Source organism: Rhinatrema bivittatum, chromosome 15, assembly GCF_901001135.1.
Source record: "Rhinatrema bivittatum chromosome 15, aRhiBiv1.1, whole genome shotgun sequence".
Classification (NCBI taxonomy): domain Eukaryota; kingdom Metazoa; phylum Chordata; class Amphibia; order Gymnophiona; family Rhinatrematidae; genus Rhinatrema; species Rhinatrema bivittatum.
This window is the reverse complement of record NC_042629.1, coordinates 30421263-30442920: the sequence shown is the minus strand read 5'-3', so window position 1 is coordinate 30442920 and position 21658 is coordinate 30421263. Positions and strand designations below refer to the sequence as shown.

The window sequence follows — 21658 nt, the reverse complement described above, 5'->3', positions numbered from 1 at the left end:
CCAAAATGATAAGGGGAATGGAACAACTCCCCTATGAGGAAAGACTAAAGAGGTTAGGACTTTTCAGCTTGGAGAAGAGATGACTGAGGGGGATATGATAGAGGTGTTTAAAATCATGAGAGGTCTAGAACGGGTAGATGTGAATCGGTTATTTACTCTTTCGGATAATAGAAGGACTAGGGGGCACTCCATGAAGTTAGCATGGGGCACATTTAAAACTAATTGGAGAAAGTTCTTTTTTATCAACGCACAATTAAACTCTGGAATTTGTTGCCAGAGAATGTGGTTAGTGCAGTTAGTCTAGCTGTGTTTAAAAAAGGATTGGATAAGTTCTTGGAGGAGAAGTCCATTACCTGCTATTAAGTTCACTTAGGGGCGGATTTTCAGACTCCGCGAATAGGCGTACTTTTGTTTGCGCTCCAGGCGCAAACAAAAGTACGCTGGATTTTAGTAGATACGCGTGGAGCCGCGCGTATCTGCTAAAAACCTGGATCGGCGCGCGCAAGGCTATCGATTTTGTATAGCCGGCGCGCGCCGAGCCGCGCAGCCTACCCCCGTTCCCTCCAAGGCCGCTCCGAAATCGGAGCAGCCTTGGAGGGAATCCTCTAACGCCCTCCCCTCACCTTCCCCTCCCTTCCTCTACCTAACCCACCCGCCCGGCCCTGTCTACACCCCCCCTTACCTTTCTCCGGGGATTTATGCCTCCCGGAGGGAGAAGTAAATCCCCGCGCGCGTGCGAGCGGGCCTCCTGTGCGCCGGGCCGCGACCTGGGGGCGGGCACGGAGGGCGTGGCCACGCCCCCGGACCGCCCTGGGCCGTAGCCACGCCCCCGTACCCGCCCCAAAACGCTGCCAACACGCCCCCGAAACGCCGCGACGACCGGGCCCGCCCCCCGACATGCCCCCGACACGCCCCCCCTCGGAGAACCCCGGGACTTACACGAGTCCCGGGGCTCTGTGCGCGCCGGTAGGCCTATGTAAAATAGGCTCACCGGCGCGCAGGGCCCTGCTCGCCTAAATCCGCCCGGTTTTGGGTGGATTTAGGCGAGCAGGGCTTTGAAAATCCGCCCCTTAGAGAATAGCCACTGCCATTAGTAATGGTTACATGGAATAGACTTAGTTTTTGGGTACTTGCCAGGTTCTTATGGCCTGGATTGGCCACTGTTGGAAACAGGATGCTGGGCTTGATGGACCCTTGGTCTGACCCAGTATGGCATTTTCTTATCTTCTTATGTTCTTATGGCTATGTTTGCATGTAGTTGGATAGGGTTTTTACTCATCCGATCTTGTGTGGACGGATAACGTTCTACTTAACCAGATATCTTTAAAAGATATCCAGATAAATAGTGCTGTCCTCACCCATAAAAGCACTTCTGTGCTTTTTCCCTTATGTCTGTGTATCAGTACCTCAGACTGTAAAAGTCAGGGCCCATGATGGTTGTCATCTGAATCCAATTTCCATTCCTCCCTCCCCCCCACCATGAAAGCAGAGAACGAGGTTGCAGTTGCATCAAAGTATCAAGGATTATTGGTTCAGGGTAGTAATTCCTTGCCTTCTTTTAAGAGTAGCAATTGCTGCTCTGTGCAGGTTACCCCCATGCTTATCAATACCCCAGACCATAAAAATTGGGGCCCTGGTTGGTTGCTGTCTGAATCCATTTCCCCTTTTCCCCCCCCTGCCGTTGAAGCAGAGAGCAATGTTGCAATTGCATTACAAGCATCAAGGCTTATTGGTTAAGGATCGTAACTGCCATTCCATGCAGGTTACCCTCATATTACTGTTAAAGGTAGTAACTGCCGCTCTGTGCAGATTACCCCCATGTTACTGTTAAGGGAAGTAACCGCTACTCCTTCCAGGTTACTCCGATGTTTCTGTTAAGGGTAGTAACTACTACTCCGTGCAGTTATCCTCAAGCCTTATGGTAACCCATAAAAAATTTCTACTAGCAACATTTTTACTTGTGGATGAGCCTTCTTGAAAATGCAGACAGTGCTGCTCGACGTGCTTTGCTTTTGGACTTGGCTGTAGAAGCTGTCCTGTGATTTTTCCCTTACGTCTGGGTGTCAGTACCCCAGACTGTAAAAGTCAGGGCCCTCTTTGTTTGCTGACTGAATCTATGTTGTAAAATCGGCATGTCCATGTGAGTGTGCCGGGAACCTTGCGCGGGTTTAAAAGTTACCGTCTTTGGTTTTAGGTAACATTTTAGTACTGAATCACTTTTGTTAGCGGGTTTTGATATTGGTCAGTCTTACTTTTTAATTTTATTAGATTTATCAGCTGCTTTTGATACTGTAGATCATCATGTTTTGATTCATAGATTGCCTGAAATCGGACTCTGTGGTAAGACCCTTCAATGGTTTACTTCTTACTTAAAGGACCATTCATTTCAGGTTTTAATTGGTTATCTGAAAAAATTGACCTGATGTCCGGGGTTCCACTGGACTCATCCTTGACCGCTACACTTTTCAATGTTTATATGTTGCCTCTTTGTAAATTATTATCAGGACTGGGGATTACTTATTATATATATGCACATGATGTTCAACTACTGATTCCGATTAATGAGTCCATAGAAAAAACTTTGAAACTCGTAGGAATATATGTTTGCCATTCAGCAACTTTTAAGCCATATGAAATTAATACTGAACACTCAAAAAAACTGAAATGTTATTGCTAAACAGAAAAGTCTCTTTGAATAAGCCTATTGTTTTTAATTATGGTCCAACACAAATTGAATCATCCAATTATGTGCGGGATCTTGGAGTAATGATTGATAGTGATCTTAATATGAAGAAGCACATTAACCTTATAATCATAGAAGATTATAACTCTGAGGCCACTCCAATTACTTCAAAATGCCACAGCAAGAATTTTAACAGGCGGAAGAAAATATCACCACATCACACCCACATTAATTGCTTTACATTGGTTACCAATAAAATTTAGAATAGATTATAAGGTTTTATGCCTATTACACAAATCGATTTATAACGACAAGGTTGAATAGCTAAATGCCGCTATTCATTTACAAACTCCTCAATGGAATTTAAGACCTACAAACAAAAGCTTGTTGACAGTTCCTTCAGTTTGAACTGCACATCTAAGTGAAATGAGAGAGAGAGCCATTTCAACTTCTGGACCTAAATTATGGAATACTCTATCCGTTGAACTAAGGCTGCAAAGAGACTTTTCTTTTTTTAAGAAATGTTTGAAGACTTGGCTTTTTAAATTAGCTTTCAAGAGTAATGCTTAAGTTAAGGCAGTATCTTACTTTGGTTCACAGGATGGTATGGATTTTGGAATCTTGAATGAGGGTTCTTTATCATTTTATTTATTTTATTTTCCTTTTTGTTTGTATTTTTTTAAACTAAAGTATTTTAATTTTTGATGTTATTTATTATGTATTTTTTATTTTATATTTCTGTTATTATGCTCTTATTTGTTTTATTTTGTAAACCGTTGTGATTGATCACAGAACAACGGTATATAAACACAATAAATAAATAAATAATGCACAATACTTTATATTGAATGTGAAATTTTATTGGTAGCCAATGTAAAGATATCAGTATAGGAGTGATGTGATCATATTTTTTACTTTAATTTCCGTGCTCTAACCTTTAGGGATCCACAGTGTTTATCCCATGCCCCTTTGAATTCTTTGACTGTTTTTGTATTTACCATCTCCTCTGGAAGGGCATTCCGCTGCATCCGCTACCCTCTCCGTGAAAAAAATATATCAGTGCATTATAGGATTTCAGCACAAAAGTCCGTTCAGCACTTGGTGAGAAATCTATCAAGATGCCTAAATGCACATTGTCATGCGTTATTACAGTTAATACTAACACAATGTTATTACACTTAACAAACATTTCCTGGAATCAAAAGTGCTCATTTATTTGGTTTAAAAGTTAAAATGGCAATTTTTAAATCGTGTTTTACTTTATATTCAACTGTTTGAGTTGAACTTTTGGCGAGGCCTGAGCACCTTGTGATATCATCGGGTATTGTTAAGACTGCATTACTATTGAACACTAATTGTGAATTGATCCATTTTACAGAACTGCCATGTGATGCTTTCTGACCAATCACAATGCTCAATTTCTCTCAATCATTTTCTATGGGATTTTTACACACTTTCAAGATGCCTTTAAACACCCTTTTGACCTTGAGTTGTCACTTAGTCCATTTGCTGGATCTATTTCAAATCCTTTTCAGTGTACCCCCGTTGTGTGTCATCACCTACTTCATTTCTTCTGAGGACTTCCAGAGTCATCCGAGGGATTTTTCTGCATTTCGTTTGCTGGAGTCCTGTTGAATTTGTTGAAGACTAAAATATATTGAATGTAAAATTCAGTTTTTTCCAGTAGAATGCTAGACCTGGAGGATGTGCTATTGATTCCCCGGCCTGATGTACTGCATTTCTCTTCCACAGGTGTATAATTCTTTACCGCCACATATTCTAAGTAGTGTAAAAGCAGGAGAGATTAAGATGCTGATCACAAATGTCACCAATGGCAGCGTGATTATTGATTTCCATTTGCTGATTGCGATGTCTTGGAATATCACAGATGTCTCCTTAGCTTTCCTCAGTTCCTTAGCAAACACCTCGCTTTTCCTGGTTGATGGCAGCACCCTCACTATATACGGTAAGAGGCAGTTTCATGATGCTGCGATTTTTCCAAACTTACAAATAATTTAATCCAAAAAGCTCTCAATCATCTGAGTTGCCAAAGAGTTAGGACCTTTTATGATTTTTTGATATTTGGATCTCTCCTCACTGAGATGATGCGACAGTGACAGACACATCAGGGTGAGCCCTTCATGAAATAAATTAGCCCAGTTTCTTAAATTATAGGAAATAAATGAAGATGTCAAACATTTGCATTTCTTGGGTTGAAAGCACTTTTCTCTGGAGATGACCTCAAGAGGTCAACTACTGCTCTTTGTGCTGTTAACATTCAACTGGAGGCCACCAGGATGCTTTTCCCCACTTTCTACCTGGATCCAGGACACTTAACAGACTGGACGAACATCTCAAGATGACATGGAGATGGGTAGACATGATCTCTTGGTTAGGCCAAGGGTGTTTAAAAATTCAAGCCTTTAGGATGTCCCTTCCTCAGGCAGTGCCAGGCAAGGAAGGGATGTCAATTATTTTGGAAGTTTCTATCTTTTGATGTTGATTAGCCTAATAGAACCGTCATGTTATGTTTGTATATCACCTTCCTTAGATATAGTCCAATCTAAAGCGGTTCACAAAACATGAAAATGATACAATAAATAGCAATATATCACAAAATTAATACATCAAAAATACAATATTAATAATCATCTCTACCCAACCACTTCATTGGTTTCCTTTTGACACATTTTTGGGTTTCGATGAACTGTCGTAATACTGCCTATCACAGTTTTCATAACGAGTGAACTTTTCCTTCAGAAAAGAGCTGTTTGCAAAGTGTTTCGGAGCATTTCTGGTATGCGCATGTCTGTGCTCCTGTAAATTCAGAATCCTCTTTAACCGACCTGCTTTTCCTATTCCTGCCTGTAATTTAAGAGCCCTAATTGTTTCCCAGACGCCAAGAAACATTTTTTAGAATAACAGTGCTGAAAATCCCTTTAACTGCCATGTGTGATGGAAACCAGCACCCCTGTGCTTCAGGTCAAAAGCTGCTATCACACCTAATTAAATTAATAATGCACAAGAAGTGAACCGTTTTCAGTGGAAGGAAAGTTCTAGAACAGGGGGGAGGGTCAGGAAATATTTTGTCAATCAAAGCAAGCTCGATGTTTGGAATACCCTCTGGGAATAGATGGTAGAGGCCAAAACAGTAGAGGACTTCAAGAGGGCATGGGATAGGAACACAGGATCTTTATTTTCAAAAAGGTGAAGAGAGGAGAAACATGATTAACATGCCACAGTTGAACAATTTAATAATGACAATTCCTTCTCACAAAGAAACTAGGCTGGAAACTTCTAGAGACAGCCGTTTTGCTTTCTTGCCCCAATATTTGGAATTCTTTACCTTTCAGCGTGCGTTTAGACAAAGATTATATGAAATTTAGGGAATCTCTTAAAACCTTCCTTTGTACTCAACTGTTTCAGGACTATATTTAGTTTTATTTTCTTAAAATCCATCCTTCGTAATATGTTCATATTGGATTTGCGATTCTATTGTTTTCATGTATATTTGACAATTTCAAACTATTTTTAGTTGCTTCTTGAAATGTAATAATTTTTTTTATTAAATAATGTTTTCAACTACTAATTTTCTATAGTTATCAAGAATTTTTTGTTCCAATGTTTTAGTCTTACTATATAGTTTGTTTATTTTTATTATGTATGCTATTTGTTTTATCTCTTTTATTTTATTTTGTGCACACTGCAATGTTTTATCGTACATCGCTATGATTTGCCTCAGTAAAAATAGCGATTTATCAAGTAAATAAACTAAACTAAACTAAATGAGTTTTGAGGTTGTCATCAGAATGAATGGCACATACATAGTATGAAATGTAGGAAATGCTAGTGGCAAAGCACAACCACGCAGCTGGGCCTGTCAGTGAAAGAATTAATGAGTAGTTGGGTCTGTCTAGCAGGCTGCAAGTGCAATAATATCACGCAATCCTAGTGAAAAAGCAGGCACACAAGGTGCTGGTTCTGTTGGGCAGGCTACACAGATGGCTCAGGAGGCCACGCTAGTATCGATGGCTCTTTGGGTAACCCCCTTTCCACTTCTGAACAAGATAAGGGGCACGTCTGGGAGCTACTGATTACTATATAACTCATAGGTTCTTCCAACTAGGGCGAAGTCTTGTTTCAGGAACCTTGAAGCTTAAAACACTTTGAGGATTTGAGAACAAAAACCCGATTCACTCCAATTTGGGTTGTTTCACAATTTAAGTTTATTGATGTATATGGTGAGAAATGATTCATTAAATAACAAACCAAGTTCTGGTGTGTTTCATCCACAATGGGAAACAAATCCAAACAGCAAGCAGGAGCTTCTTCTGATTCAAACCGCTGTCAGGATACATCTAAGGATTCCTATACTTAGAGATTCCTCTTTTTGGTACCTGATGATGTCCTTTTTCTCCACTGACATCCTGTGCAAATACAGGGTAGATCCCCTGCACCAGAATGAATCCTTCTCACTGTGGTATTTCTGTACTGAGGCGTTCTCTTGTACTTCATACTGGTAGAAACATTGCTACTACCAGTCTCCGGGGAGCAGAACATCTTCAGCTGCAGATGCACTCTCCTAGGAGTTTATGCTGCTCTTGACAATATATCCACTTCTTCCACAAAATCCAATAAAGCAAGAAACCTGGGATAGGTTTCCCTCAAAAAGGAATCTTCTCAAAATTCCACCTGAGAGCCCCTCATGGCTGCTCCCAGCACTCATTCCTTCTGCAGCTCCGGGGACTCTAGTTTTGAATCCTGGACTGTTTCGATAGAGAAAGAGACTAGAAATATTGGTTGTATTCAGTCTACCAAATCCTTCCGGCAACTCCCTATAGGAAATATCTGAAGAACACTCCACCTGACATCACTGCATTGGGTCTATGGAGACAGGCCTCATTGGCAAGGAACATGTAGACCTTCTTACATTTAGATTATTACAAAGCTTTATGGTTAGATATGGGAAGGGAGGGATGCTGGGTGTGACCTAAACAGGGGATCTTGGAAGCTCATCTACCCAAACCAGTAGAATACAAAGGAAGAGAAAGATAAGAACTCCTGAATAAGAAGAGATATGTCACACTTTATGGCTTTGGCAGAGTGGGCATGAATAACAGGGTAGATTGGCTGGGTCAATTGATTTTTTTTTGCCATCATCTACTGTGTTACTAGGCTGGGACAGTCTTTCTGAAAAGGGCTCTAGAGATGCTATAGAACCAACAGCAATTGCAGAGACTCTTCTATATATTTTTTTAACCTACTAGATTATGACGAGTGTGAGAACCATGCCAATGACTGCTCCCCATATGCAACCTGCACAAACACCCTGGGCTTCTACACATGTAGCTGTAAGGATGGATTCATGGATCTCAATCTGCAGTGGCCTGGAAGAGCTTGTGAAGGTAATGTTCCTTTCTTTCAATGGACATATAACTGAGGTGCTGGCTGGATCTTCCAGTCGTAGCAGGGAGTTGCATTTCCCTTTAGCCACTGCAAAGATGTATCATGCTGGAATCTTCAACATTTTCAATTTCCTGTATTTCTGCCCATTGCAGGAGCCTTCAGCTTAATCTACTCTTAATAGTGCATAACAGAGTCATGTAGGAGCCGGAATCAGTTAAGAATCTCTTGGCATTTTTAGTCTGTCCATTTGCCCCAGTCCATTGTGTCATCACTGACCCTACTCGATCTCCTGTCATATCCCTGCCTTGCCCTTACCCTCACCCTCAAGTAGGTCTGAATTCTGTCACCATTTTAGTTATACATGTTTGTTACATTAATTTGCAGAATCTTTTTTTTATAATCTTTTTATTAATATTAACAATTTTTCATGGCAATGTTTCAAACATCATTGAGAACAATGAAGGTAACTGAAACAAATGAAGCAAACTAAAGCAAAATAAAATCCTTCTCCTTTCTCCCCTCCCTTCTACCCCAAGACCTTGCATTGTCCAGCGTGAAGTTTGATGGGCTACTTGGAAGAGTTACATAACCTAATCTAAGTCTTGTGCTCTGTTCCAAACATTCAGGACATAGATTGACGATTGTGTACCATAAAGGAGTCTATCCATACTGCCATAATAACAAAACTTGTTTTTCAGTTCTGGAGGCAGGAAATTCAGAAAGGTTGCCCAAGTTTGCCGGGAAAACAGCTGCTTTTTCTTGGAGTCAGCGTTCACTGATTTCCATTCCAATAGAAACAAGTCCAGCATAGAGACTCTCCAGCTTGCAAAAAACTGAGCTTGAATTGTCCAACCAATTGACTAAAATAAGTCTGAGAGCTATAAGACAACCCTTAACCAACAGCATCTTATTTGCCATAAAAGTCTGATTTCACAAACCCACTTCAGAGTGAGAAAGGTTGCTTGGCCCAGGTCACACACGGAGCTAATGTAAAAGGGGGGGGGGGGGGATTATGTCCCAGGACTTCTCCAGAATCAGTACAGCTCTCCAACCACTGACGTCCTCTTTCCAAAAGACAGTTTACCAAACAGTGCTGACAGAAAAAGAATTTCTGCATTTGCAGATCATCTTTGAAAAGTTCCCTGTTGGATCTGTCTAGTTTTTAATTCTGTTTTTTAACTTCTGTCTCCAGCAGCAGTGCAGCCAAACAGCACATTCACTTCCCAGGCACCAGCTCCTGGAGGGCAGCATGAGACAGCCCTCGGAACTACCTTACAGACTACATTCCTCCCAGAAGTGACGACATCCTTGGCTTCTGGCAATCTTGCTCAAAGTATATCCATGAGAGAGGCGGCAACAGTCAACTGTGAGATCAAGTACATTGTCCTCATTATTGACAAGAGGTTCCTGCAGCAGAAGTCAATCCCAGAATCATCTCTATATCTGGGGCAGCCTCAATGCAACGTTAGCATGAGCAACAAGACTCATGTGGAGCTCCGGGCAGGGTGGACGGAGTGTGGTACCCTGGTGCAGAGTGTAAGTCATGGTTTTCTTCTCCCAGGAGGACTGCCCCCAAGTGGCTATAAAAGTCACTTTGTAAAGATGAGACCATCATGCAGGGCCTGGGTGACCCCTGCTCTGCTCCCAGTTCAGACATGCTCAGTTTAATGGTTAAAAATCTGATTTTTAAACAGTCAGCTCCTGCCAAAAGGAATTGGTATGCAAGTTCTGGATGTGTTTATTTTATAGCTGATGGAGTTAACGAAATTTGTGACACCATTAGAGAATGACTATCCTATTGACACCAACCACAGAAAGTACCTAATAAGTTTTTAAAACAGTTTTATTTATTCTGGATTTTCTCTATCTCTTAGGTGCATAAATACAAAACTGAAAAAAAAAATTCTACAGCTTATCAAATATAGAAACCAGAATGTTATACAAAATTCTATTATGGGTTAACCAAAATAAACACTGCCGCCAAAGGTTTGCCTAGCGTGCCAAATACTCTTGCACCAGCCTGGTTAGTAATGATACGGCTGCACTGTGCTTCCTGAAAGGCATGGGGTAACCATAAAGGACACACAGCGGGAATGAGGGGTTGAGTTCCATGTGGGAATTTGATCTGCTTTGGGTAGATACACCTACACCCGCTACTGGGCAGACGGGATGGGCATTTTGGTCTTTATTTGCCATCAGTTACTATGTTACTATGAGGGGTTAAAAAATAGATGAAGAGAGAGACAGGGAGAAATTCAATAGTAATAATAACAGTAAAATAAAATTACCAAGTGCAAGGCAGCTCCCAGGTTCTAGTGCTGGCCCATGTAGCTGCTGGTCAGATTGTATTTCTGGCCTGCTTTCTGGCATAGTTTGCTGCTCTAGCTGTTATTTTTTCCTCCCCCCCCCCCCCCCCCCCCCCCCCCCCGGACTATATGGAGTTCTCCTGCTCATTCTTTTGTGAACATTTTTGTTTTCTGTAAGCTTTGGGAATTTGAATCTCTTATTTAGTTTATTTATTAAACAATCTTATATTCCACATCTTCCATTGATTTTTTTTCCCAGTGCAGATGACATAAAATACATCTATACATATACAAAAACACACATAACAAATTATACAAATAGTCACATAGTTATATTATTCGAATACCATCATAAAAGAAAAAGCTTTGGGCTTCTTTCTGAACTGTTTTAACATTTGTTTCGGCATTCCTGTTTCTATTTGTCCAGTGTTGCACTGCATGCAGAGTCTGGCTTCTTGGGGTTTCTAATTCAGTTTTTGTCTGCATATTTCTGCTTCTAATTTGTGGTCCTTTGCTCTGTCTTTTGTGCATGTGTGAGCAAGGTGAGGTCTTCTGCAGTGTAGCTTCTAATTAAGGATCCACAGCAGTTCAACTTATTCTGTTTTCCAATCTGCACCTCCCAACAGGAGGCATATTGGTGTTCTAGGACGTGTAACAATACTGTCTCTTCATAGATATGGTTTTTAATCCTGCTATTTGAATTTGGTAGTTAATGCTGTTTTGGTATGACAGGTTTGCCACATAGTTGGTGAGTTAGTGTTTTTAAATTGGATTTAAAAACCATATAAACAATAACAGTAAAATTAATATGCATAAGTACATCATTGCAGCTGAGTATGGCTTTTGCAAGGCTTATGTTACATGACAGAGTGCCTGGTAAAGGAAGGAGTTTGTGTTGCTGTTACTGAGGTGACTCTAGAATTTGACTATTCTTTTTGTACGGTGAGTAGTAAGGGGAAGTGTCCTAGTTCTGCCCTGCACCCATTGTTTGAGGACTTTCTATGGACACAGAGTGTTTGTTTACATAGCTAGATGCGCAGGGTTTCTATTGGGGTTCTGTCCCATTCTGTATAGTTTTGGGCTAATGGTTGACATCAGACTTCACTCCCATATAAGAGGATTGGTTAAATCATTTTAGTAGCAGTTTTACTGGAGGCTTGAAACTGGCCAAGGGTTTCTTTACTGCATTTAGGGCTCTTAGAGCTTTCTCTTGTGTCTTTATAGTCAATCTAGAATTCCCAAAGGCGTTTTGAGTCAGGCTGAACAGGGCCAGATTTAGCCATAGGCTAAAACAGGTGCCAAATTCTGAAGGTGCCCCAAAACTGGGACTCCCCAACTGTCTCTGATTTTCAGGGGAAAATCCCCCAATCTATCCGGCCCTGAATCTGAGGTATGCTGTACTTGTTGGTTATGTAAATAAAATGTGAATATATGTTGGAGAATTTTTCTTATTTACCTGTAAGTCTCATGATTTGCAGTAGGTCTCCTGCAAGTTCCAGCCTTTCATTATCTGTGGTTCCTGTGCTTACCTGTGGTGCCTGCTATGATGCTGGTACCTGTGTTACCTATGCTTATCTATGGAACTTGTCCCTTTTCTATTTCAGAATAAGACTCACACAATGGTGAACACAACGCTCCGGAATAACATGTCCACTCAGAAACCAGTACAGCACACCCAGCTGATCAGCCCCATCCGCTGCCTCTTCCCAAATGATGTTCTGGCTTCATCTGGATACACTCCTGAGGGGTAAGGTAAACCCCACCCCCAGCTCAAAGGCGGGACAACTAGACACTTGTGTCATCACCTCAGTTTTGTTCCATTAAGATGGTGTAGATTGGCCATTGCCTTGTATTACTTGGTGGAAATAAGACATACACACAGAGAGATTCTAGCAAATATATATATTCTGAAAGAGGCAATCATATATGCTACAACAATGTAATGATAAGCAACATTATTGTGATTATATAGGACTACTAGTGTTTGGTCAGATATGTGTAAACTTTATCACTACATAAACTACCAGTAGTAATGTAACCTAGAGCAAACACATCCCAAAATCCTAAGCAATATAACCAATAATGTAATAGAAAAGTATCAGATAATATCTTATCCTAGCCAATAACTAAATATGTATAGGGTAGCATACATGAATAAAAATAAAGCAATGAAATATTTACAGGACCATTTAGGAGAATGGCCCAAGAGGAAGGATATATACAGAAGACACTTCTCTGATCAGTTATCCCCTGGAACAGTTAGCAATGTCTTTGGAAAAGTTGGTCTTATGGGGAATGATAGCACGCTGGACCCAGGAGTCATCTCAAGTGGTTTCAGGGTTGGTAACTTGATTTTTGCCAGTGGTGTGTCACTGTGATCTCCTTTTTATGCTTCTTAGATCAGATCTGGCTTGATGTAGGCTCAATCTTATTCTGTTTTCTGCTACTCAGAGCCACCAAGCCAACCAGGAAATTCAGGGGGGAGGGAAAAAGAAATGAGTCCAGCAACTACATGCCAGAAGTCTGTACACAGTCTTAGCATCATTTCTTGCTCAGGCAGAATAAATAGTTCCTCATTCTGAGCTATAGAGAGCTACAGTGACTACTTTCTCTTTTTTGAACTACAGTGTCTCTTGCAAGTTAAGCAAAGTATTTTCTTCTAAAATATATCAGAGTAAAAATAAAAACAGTGTTTCAGAGCTGTATTCTGTCATTTTAGCTATAATATTATGATAGTTTCTCTACAGTCTTTCTTCTTGCCTTTCTGGGCTTGCATTCAACTATAGTATTCTTTAGACAAGGCAGTTTCTCATTTCTGCACCTGCAACAGAGGGGCTTAACTGAAACTGTTCATTTCTTATTTTAGCTTAAACTGTCACTCTGAAACTGCAGGAATTCGGGGGTAGATATTTAAAAGCCATTTAAACAGATAACCTAGTTACCTGGCTAGAATATAACTGAATAAAAAAGGGGCATTTGGAGGGCATTCCAGGGAGGGGCTGAGAGATCCAACTAACCTAACCGCATATTGGGTATATCAGCTAAGCTAACTGGATAACATTAGACCTGCTTCAGAGCAGGTCTAAAGTTATGTGGCCTTGGGTGGCCAGATAATGCACTACTTAACTATATATCTTGAAAACATATCTGGCCAAGTAGCGCTGTCATCTACAAAAGTAAAAGGCCAAAAAAGTTGTGTCATCCCCTTCCTCCCCACCCCCCAAAGCATAGCAGTGCTATATAATATTTTATAACCCTCCCCCACCCCTAAACCTTTTTAAAAAGTCACAATTTGCCCCGTATTGGGGCAATCCCAATTAAAACTTTAAAAGAAGCTGAAAGCATTGCTTTTTTCAGAGCAGTGTTGGAGGTGCTGGGAGCGGGGCAGGGTGTCCCTCACTCCCAGTAGAAAACACAAAAGTATCGGTGGGGATGGGGTGCAGGTGCTACCCTTTTTTCTTGTGGGTGGGTAGGAAGGAGGGATGCAGGCTGAGCTCCTTTTACAGGTTTAACCGGGACGGGGCTTGGCTTTCAATACAAGGCAAAAAAGGTTTAGGTGCGGGGGAGAATTTTAGTATATTATGTAGTACTATTATTATGCTTTCAAGATATCTGGTAAAGAATTGCGTTACCCAGCCACACAAGGCTGCATAACTTGAAAACCTAGCCGGCTATATTAAAACATAGCTGGTTAGGTTTTTAGTTATTTAGCTATATGTAGCTGGATAACTTTAGGCTGGTATATTCAGCGGGACATTTCTCCCACTGAATATAAGGGACAAGTTAATCAGCTAAATTTAGCAGATAACTTGTCCACTAACTGGCCTACTGAATATAGACCCCTGTTATTTTGTAACACTTATAATGGCAGGGCTACTGTTGTTTCTGATCAGGTCATGTCTGTACTTCTCTCTCATTATGGGGAAAATTGTCCCTCCCATGTGACACCAAATTTCTTCACATCCTCTGTCCCTTCACTCTAATACAGATGGTGAAAACCTTCAGTTTGTATGTAGATAGAGTTGCCCGCTGACTCATAGGTAAACCAGGGCCAGTTGAGTACTTTTTGTAGTTTTTTTCTCATTTATGTCCCTATGACAATCAGAATTAAAAGGCCCTGCATGCAACATGACAAACCAGGACTGGATCAGCACATATGGTTGACCTGGGGTGAGGTAGCAACCCTCCGTGTTAGCTGAACACGTTCTTGTTTTACGCTCATTGTATCTATCACATTTCAGTTCATCTGCTAGTGCAGACATCTCTTAAAAATACAAATGATTATTTTCTTTAAAAATTTGTTGCACCATTGTTCTCCTGAGGCCCAGTTTTACGTATACAGGAGGGAGGCTGAGCAGAGGGCCCTGGCAGGGAGAGACAGCTGTAATGGGCAGGGATACCTTAGACTTTTACCTTCTGTTTTAAAAATGTGAAAATTAAAACAATGAAGCCTGACTGTCCCCTCTGGGAGAGGGCAGTGTCTGTCAGACGTGACTGCCTGAAATCCCACACCAGCCAAGGGCTTATGTGACTGCCTAACGATGGGACTTAGTGACCCCATACGTTTTCATGGTCACTAATATAAATCTGGTGCTGGGTTTCTGCCACACTGCTCAGACCTTTAATTACCCTAGACAAAGTATTACCTCCAGAAACTGCCGGTCACTGCCCCAGGCAAAGTATTAGTGTCCGTAGGTACCTCAATCCTGAGCCTTTTATTGCTTCAACGTTGTGCTGAGTACAGCATTACTGAGGCTGGTGAGAGCTGTGCTTCCTGTGTGTGTATATTCCTGGGATGAACAGTGAATTTTATGAGGCTTGGAGACATTCCCATTGTCCTCACACAGTGCTCTTGTGCTGCAGGCTTTATACCATCATTGAGGACCTGCAAGGGGATGGGAGCTTTGAGCCTGAGTTTCAGCTGTTTGACGGAGACAATCCGATCCCAAAGAACTCCACACTGTCCCCCAGCGACGAGGTGAGGATCCAGGTGCGGATCACCACAGAAGACAGCGAGCTGAAAGTTGTGTTGACCGAGTGCTGGGCCACACCCACCAGTAACTCTCTGGATCCTGTCTCCATCATCTATATCAATGCCAGGTACTGACAACAGCACTTGCTCCAATGCCCCTCGCAGCTCACATCTCTTCTTTAGAGAGGAATTATATCAATCACTGAATGAACCAATTCCCTTTCAGAATACTGCTCAGAATGGAATTGGTCAGTGGTCAGTGAAGCTGACCAGTCCTGAGGAAGTGAATACATGAATATCTAAATGCCGGCACTTGTTAACTGCACTAGAATTTAGATATTCACCTCACTGGAGGACAAAAGAGCTACTTATACTCACGCAGGGGTACTGCAAAGTTTTTGGGGGGTGCTGGAATGGGGAAATATGCCCCACTTTTATTAAGAAAGGAGACGGAGATATCAGGACCAGAGACAACTTGTTTTTAAAAAACATGGATGGGGAGGGATGGGGCTCAGGCTATGGAGGTCCCAACACTTTTCTTTTGAACTTGAAGGGAAGGTGGGGGGATCAGGGCACTACAGGCCCAGCATTGTTTTTACAATCGGAGGGTGGGGCGGGGCAGAGAAGGGGGTACGATTTGGCTGCTGCTGGTCTGCAAGGTTTCTTTTTATTATTATTTACTCAGCTCTGTCAAGAATATAGCCCAGTGATATTCACTCCCAGCCCTCGGGGGCCGCCAACAGGTCAGGTTTCAGGATGTCCCTAATGACCATGTATGAGATAGATTTGCATACAATGGAGGCAATATGAGTGCAAATCTAACTCATTTATTTATTTTATTAAAAATATGCTAGGTAGCTTCCAATCAACATAAACAATGTAAAAACATAAGTAACAAAACAAATATAAACAGTTAAAAACAAATATCACACACCAACAAGTGCAACCTTTCAATACATGCTTCCTGAAATAAATACGTCTTAAGCTGTTTCCTGAATAACTAGATCTTGCAAGGACCTGATCTCTGAGGCCTATAATTGAAAAGGCTCACTTTCTGACATCTTGAATATGAAAGTCCCTAAAAGTTGGCATTTCTAAGAGATTATGATTTAAAGAACGTACTACCCTACCCGGATCATAGGCTGAAAAAAGAGCATTCAGGTACACTGGACCAGCCTTTTGTACCCATTTAAAAACAAGAACAAGAATCTTAAATTTTAAATGCCACTCAACAGGCAACCAATGCAGCTGAAATAGCAAAGGTGTTATATGCTCTCTAGGAGATACTCCCAACATCAATCCGGTAGCTGAATTCTGTAATAGTTGTAAGGCCCAAACCTGATATTTTGAGAGCCCAATATATAACGAATTACAATAGTCAATAGTATATTTAGTATAAAGGCCTGCACTAAGATCCAAAAACCATTCTTAGCATTCAGCATCTTAAGATGCCTCAACATTTTTAATTTAAAACGTCCAGATGTCACTAAAGCATGCAATTACAAATCAAACTTCAATTTAGAATCACATATGAAGCCTGAATTCCAAACCTGCTCAGAAAATGGAACAACAGTTCCATTAATATTTATACCAACCAACTCCTCTGGCCTTGGCTAGATATACCCCTCTGGTTTATCTCATGCATATTCATTAGGGATATCCTGAAAACTGACCTGTTGGCAGCCCTTGTGGGTTGAGAATTAATACTGCGGATAGGGCTGGTTAGGTATAACGTGATCTGGGTAAATGTACATGGATTGCTTTACACCTGCTCTCCAGCACAGCCAGAATTATCTGGACAAACTTATCTGGGTAGCACTGAATGCTCCCTTGCCACCTCTTTTTATCTGACCTACCCAGCAGTAAATTCAGAATTTGGGATTTCTCCAGTTAAGTCCAAACTTAGCTGGACAAACCCCTTTAAATGTGGCGCTCATAGCCATTCAGTGCATATAATGGGTCCTTGTGGCTTCCTGTTGCAGCTGCTCGCTCCCGAACACGTTCACCATCATGCTAGAGAATGGGGTCTCCCACAAAGCTCAGTTTAAGACGAAGATCTTTGCTTTTGTGAACACATCCGTGGTTTATCTGCACTGCAAGCTGCACATCTGCTTGGAGATGCCTGGGAAGACCTGCAGAACAGTGAGTCTCGGCTCTGAGGGTGGGTGGGGGGAATGCCTGGCAGTGCTGCTGCTCCTAGCTGGTGGGAAGGAAGCGGAAGTGCAGCAGGAGGTGGAAGGGCTAACATTACCACGATATCTGATGCATGTCCTCCTGATCATGTTGCTCAGACTTTCCCTTGCTTTCTTTCAATGCTTTTCCACTTCAAGGGTCCCTCTACTACAACTAAACATTTGGAGGTCCTGTGCTGCTGGCCTACTGGGCTCAGGGGATCACTGAGGGTCACATTCTGACCCAGGCTCCTGGAATCTTCTCCTGACATGCAGGAAAGGAAAATCTTTCATGGCCCTTAGGGTTTTACTGAACCTTGATTCCTCAGTGCACATCAGTACAGAAAATAAATTCTGGAAGCGAGGTTGGACTTTGTCACTGATACGTGTACACTCCCTAGCAAGAGATACCTGCCAAATGAATGCAGAGCAGATGCTTTCCCATTAGACACTGAGACCTTCTACTGAGACTCTGCAGAATCTCCTTGCAAATGCTTCCTTTCTAAGCAGCAGTTCTGTGGCAGTCCTTGAAAGACAGGGATCTGCTGTTGTTTGAAATAAAATAGGAAATGCTATTAAGAACATAAGAAATTGCCATACTGGGTCAGACCATCAAGCCCAGTATCCTCTTTCCAACAATGGCCAAACCAGACCACAAGAACCTGGCAAGCACTCAAACACTAAGAAGATCCCATACTACTGATGTCAGTAGTAGCTGAGGCCATTCCCTAAGTCAACTTGATTAATAGCAGTTAATGGACTTCTCCTCCAAGAACTTATCCAAACTTTTTTTAAAACCAACTGCACTAACTGCACTAACCACATCCTCTGGCAACAAATTCCAGAGCTTAATTGTGCGTTGAGTGAAAAAGAATTTTCTCTGATTAGTTTTAAATGTGCTACTTGCTAACTTCATGGAGTGCCCCCTAGTCCTTTGTTATGGTTAATGGTATTTGGGTGGATCCTTGGACACTGTGGCAGCTGACTTCACCCACGGGGGGCAGTCCCGTGAGGGACCACAGTGTCAGGCTAAACTCCAGAAAGACAAACACAGATTTGAATCTTTTATTAAAGAGTTTATGAAACCACCAGACGTGGCAGTAGTGAGTAGTGGTTGTAGAACCCGGCTGGGCATGTCTCTCACAGAAAGCTGGAACAGCGGATCCTCTGTAGAGCAGTACTGTAGTGGAAGGAGACTGAGAGTTATGAGTACACAATAAGATACATTCAGAGTCCCAAATAGAATTAGGAGAGCTCCGAGACAGGGAGAGCAGGCATTCGAGGAGCGAGCACTTGATCCCTTAGAGCAGAGAGACTCAGTGGTGTTGTACTCACTAGCAGTAGCAGAGATTCCACTAGACAAGAGGTCTGGCACCGGAGCAGAGAGGAGGACCTCAAGGAGCGAGTACCTGATTCCGGCGAAGCAGTACTGTAGAGAGAGATGTTTTCTGTACTCACTGATGGTGACTGTAAGTTAGTTCTTCCAAGTAGAAGGGTAGAGGTAGCAGGCAGCGACACAGGGACATGGGCCCTCAAGGAGCGAGTACTGGTTTCCTGATAGCACCTGAAAGAAGCAGAGAGGCCCCTGAGGAGCGGGTACCCCGTTAGCGACCCCGAAGAGTAGTAAGAGTTCCAGATAGAGCTGGAGTGGCAGAGTAGCTTAGGAACGGAGAGCGAAACCCATCTGTATGAATCCTGTTGCTAACTCAACGAGCTAGCAAATACTGTAGGCAGATATACCCTGGAGTCATGACATCAGAACAGGGGGACACCCCTGAGGTTCGCACCAACATGAAGTTAAAGATGAGGGCGGCATGCGCACGCGCGCCCTAGAGGTACCTTGAAGGAGAATGGCGGGAGGCAGAACCAAGCCGGTCCGGGGACGCCAGAGAGAACGGCAAGCAGACGACGCCACGGCCATCGAGCCACAAGTAGAGAGAAGTAGGTGGGGCGAAGCCGTCGAAGACCGACGGATGCAACATCCTTCTATTATCCGAAAGAGTAAATAACCGATTTACATCTACCCGTTCTAGACCTCTCATGATTTTAAAGACCTCTATCATATCCCCCCTCAGCTGTCTCTTCTCCAAGCTGAACAGCCCTAACCTCTTTAGCCTTTCCTCATAGGGGAGCTGTTCCATCCCCTTTATCATTTTGGTCACCCTTCTCTGTACCTTCTCCAATGCAACTATACCTTTTTTGAGATAACCAGAACTGTACACACTACTCAAGGTGCGGTCTCACCATGGAGCTATACAGAGGCATTATGACATCTTTTGTTTTATTTTCTATTCCTTTCCTAATAATTCCTAACATTCTGTTTGCTTTTTTGACTGCTGCAGCACACTGAGCTGACAATTTCAATGTATTATCCACTACAATGCCCAAATCTTTTTCCTGGATGATAGCTCCAAATATGGAACCTAACATCGTGTAACTACAGCATGGGTTATTTTTCCCTATGTGCAACACCTTGCACTTGTCCACATTAAATTTCATCTGCCATTTGGATGCCCAATTTTCCAGTCTCACAAGGTCTTCCTGCAATTTATCACAATCTGCTTGTGATTTAACTACTCTGAATTATTTTGTATCATCTGCAAATTTGATAACCTCACTCGTTGCATTCCTTTCTAGATTATTTATAAATATATTGAAAAGTAAGGGTCCCAATACAGATCCCTGAGGCACTCCACTGTTTACCCTTTTCCACTGAGAAAATTGACCACTTAATCCTACTCTCTGTTTCCTGTTTTTAAACCAGTTTTAATCCACAAAAGGACATCGCCTCCTATCCCATGACTTTTTACTTTTCCTATTTATTTATTTATTTATTTATTTTTAATTTTTATATACCGATGTTCCTGTATAGCATACATATCGCACCGGTTTACAGAGAAACTGAACTGTCGCCTCTGGGGCGGATACATTGGAACAGGTTGAAAATGAACTTACAGTGAAACAGGTAGACTACAATTCCAAACACGATTAGCTAAAACAAAGTACAATTCAAAACATATATACAGTGGGGTAGGTGGACCAGCGTCTATAAAGTTCGATTCATCAGATCTTAGCTCTCAGGGAACGCTTGGCTGAATAGCCAAGTCTTTAGCTTCTTTTTGAATACCAGAAGCCTCTCATGAGGAACTTTGTCAAACACCTTCTGAAAATCCAAGTATACTACATCTACCGATTCACCTTTATCCACATGTTTATTAACCCCTTCAAAAAAGTGAAGCAGATTTGTGAGGCAAGACTTGCTTTGGGTAAAGCCATGCTGACTTTGTTCCATTAAATCATATCTTTCTATATGTTCTGTGATTTTGATGTTTAGAACACTTTCCACTATTTTTCCTGGCACTGAAGTCAGGTTAACCGGTCTGTAGTTTCTCGGATCGCCCCTGGAACCCTTTTTAAATATTGGGGTTACATTAGCTATCCTCCAGTCTTCAGGTGCAATGGATGATTTTATTGATAGGTTACAAATTTTTACTAATAGGTCTGAAATTTCATTTTTCAGTTCCTTCAAAACCCTGGGATGCAAACCATCCGGTCCAGGTATATTTTGTTTCATTTCATCTTCAAAATGAAAGGAAGGAAAAATGAACAAAATTTAATTTGTATTTCGGTTCTTTTCATTTTGAAGAAGCAGCCACCACCATTAAAAAAGACCACCAGGTCTGGGTCCAAGTTCCTTCTCCCACTTACCAAACTCGCTTAAATGAAAGGGCCCCTTCAACCACCCCCCACCCCTCCAACCCAGTTTACCTTATTGGCAGGTCTTCCGGAGCGAAATGATCTCCAATTTCTTTTGCCCTGCAGCTTCAGATTTTCAAAATGGCTATTGGTCAACTCAAGGTTGGCACCATTATATTGTGTGGGTTGACTGGCAGTCTTATGAAAATCTGGAGCTCTGGGACAGGAGCCCCGTACCATTCACATCTGTGGCATCGCCCTCCTAACCATGTCAGTCACCTCCCTAGGCTTCAGTGGTCTTCACCTCATAAATGATGTGATTAGAAGGGGGATACCACAGGTGACTTTGGAGGTGAATGATATGACATGTAGACCTTTCAAGATCCTCATCGCCATTAGGCTGATGTCTTCATAGAAAGACAGT

General features: G+C 41.9%; 1 protein-coding gene across 1 annotated transcript in view; it reads left to right on the top strand.

Moving 5' to 3' along the window:
- UMODL1 (uromodulin like 1) overlaps positions 1-21658 on the top strand; it is a 94859-nt gene that overhangs the window by 60212 nt on the left and 12989 nt on the right. The window contains exons 10-15 of the mRNA XM_029578027.1: positions 4436-4649; positions 7951-8088; positions 9282-9625; positions 12000-12142; positions 15259-15495; positions 17350-17509. Of these exons, the coding sequence (XP_029433887.1) occupies positions 4436-4649; positions 7951-8088; positions 9282-9625; positions 12000-12142; positions 15259-15495; positions 17350-17509 (1236 nt within the window). The remainder of the gene's footprint in view (positions 1-4435; positions 4650-7950; positions 8089-9281; positions 9626-11999; positions 12143-15258; positions 15496-17349; positions 17510-21658) is intronic.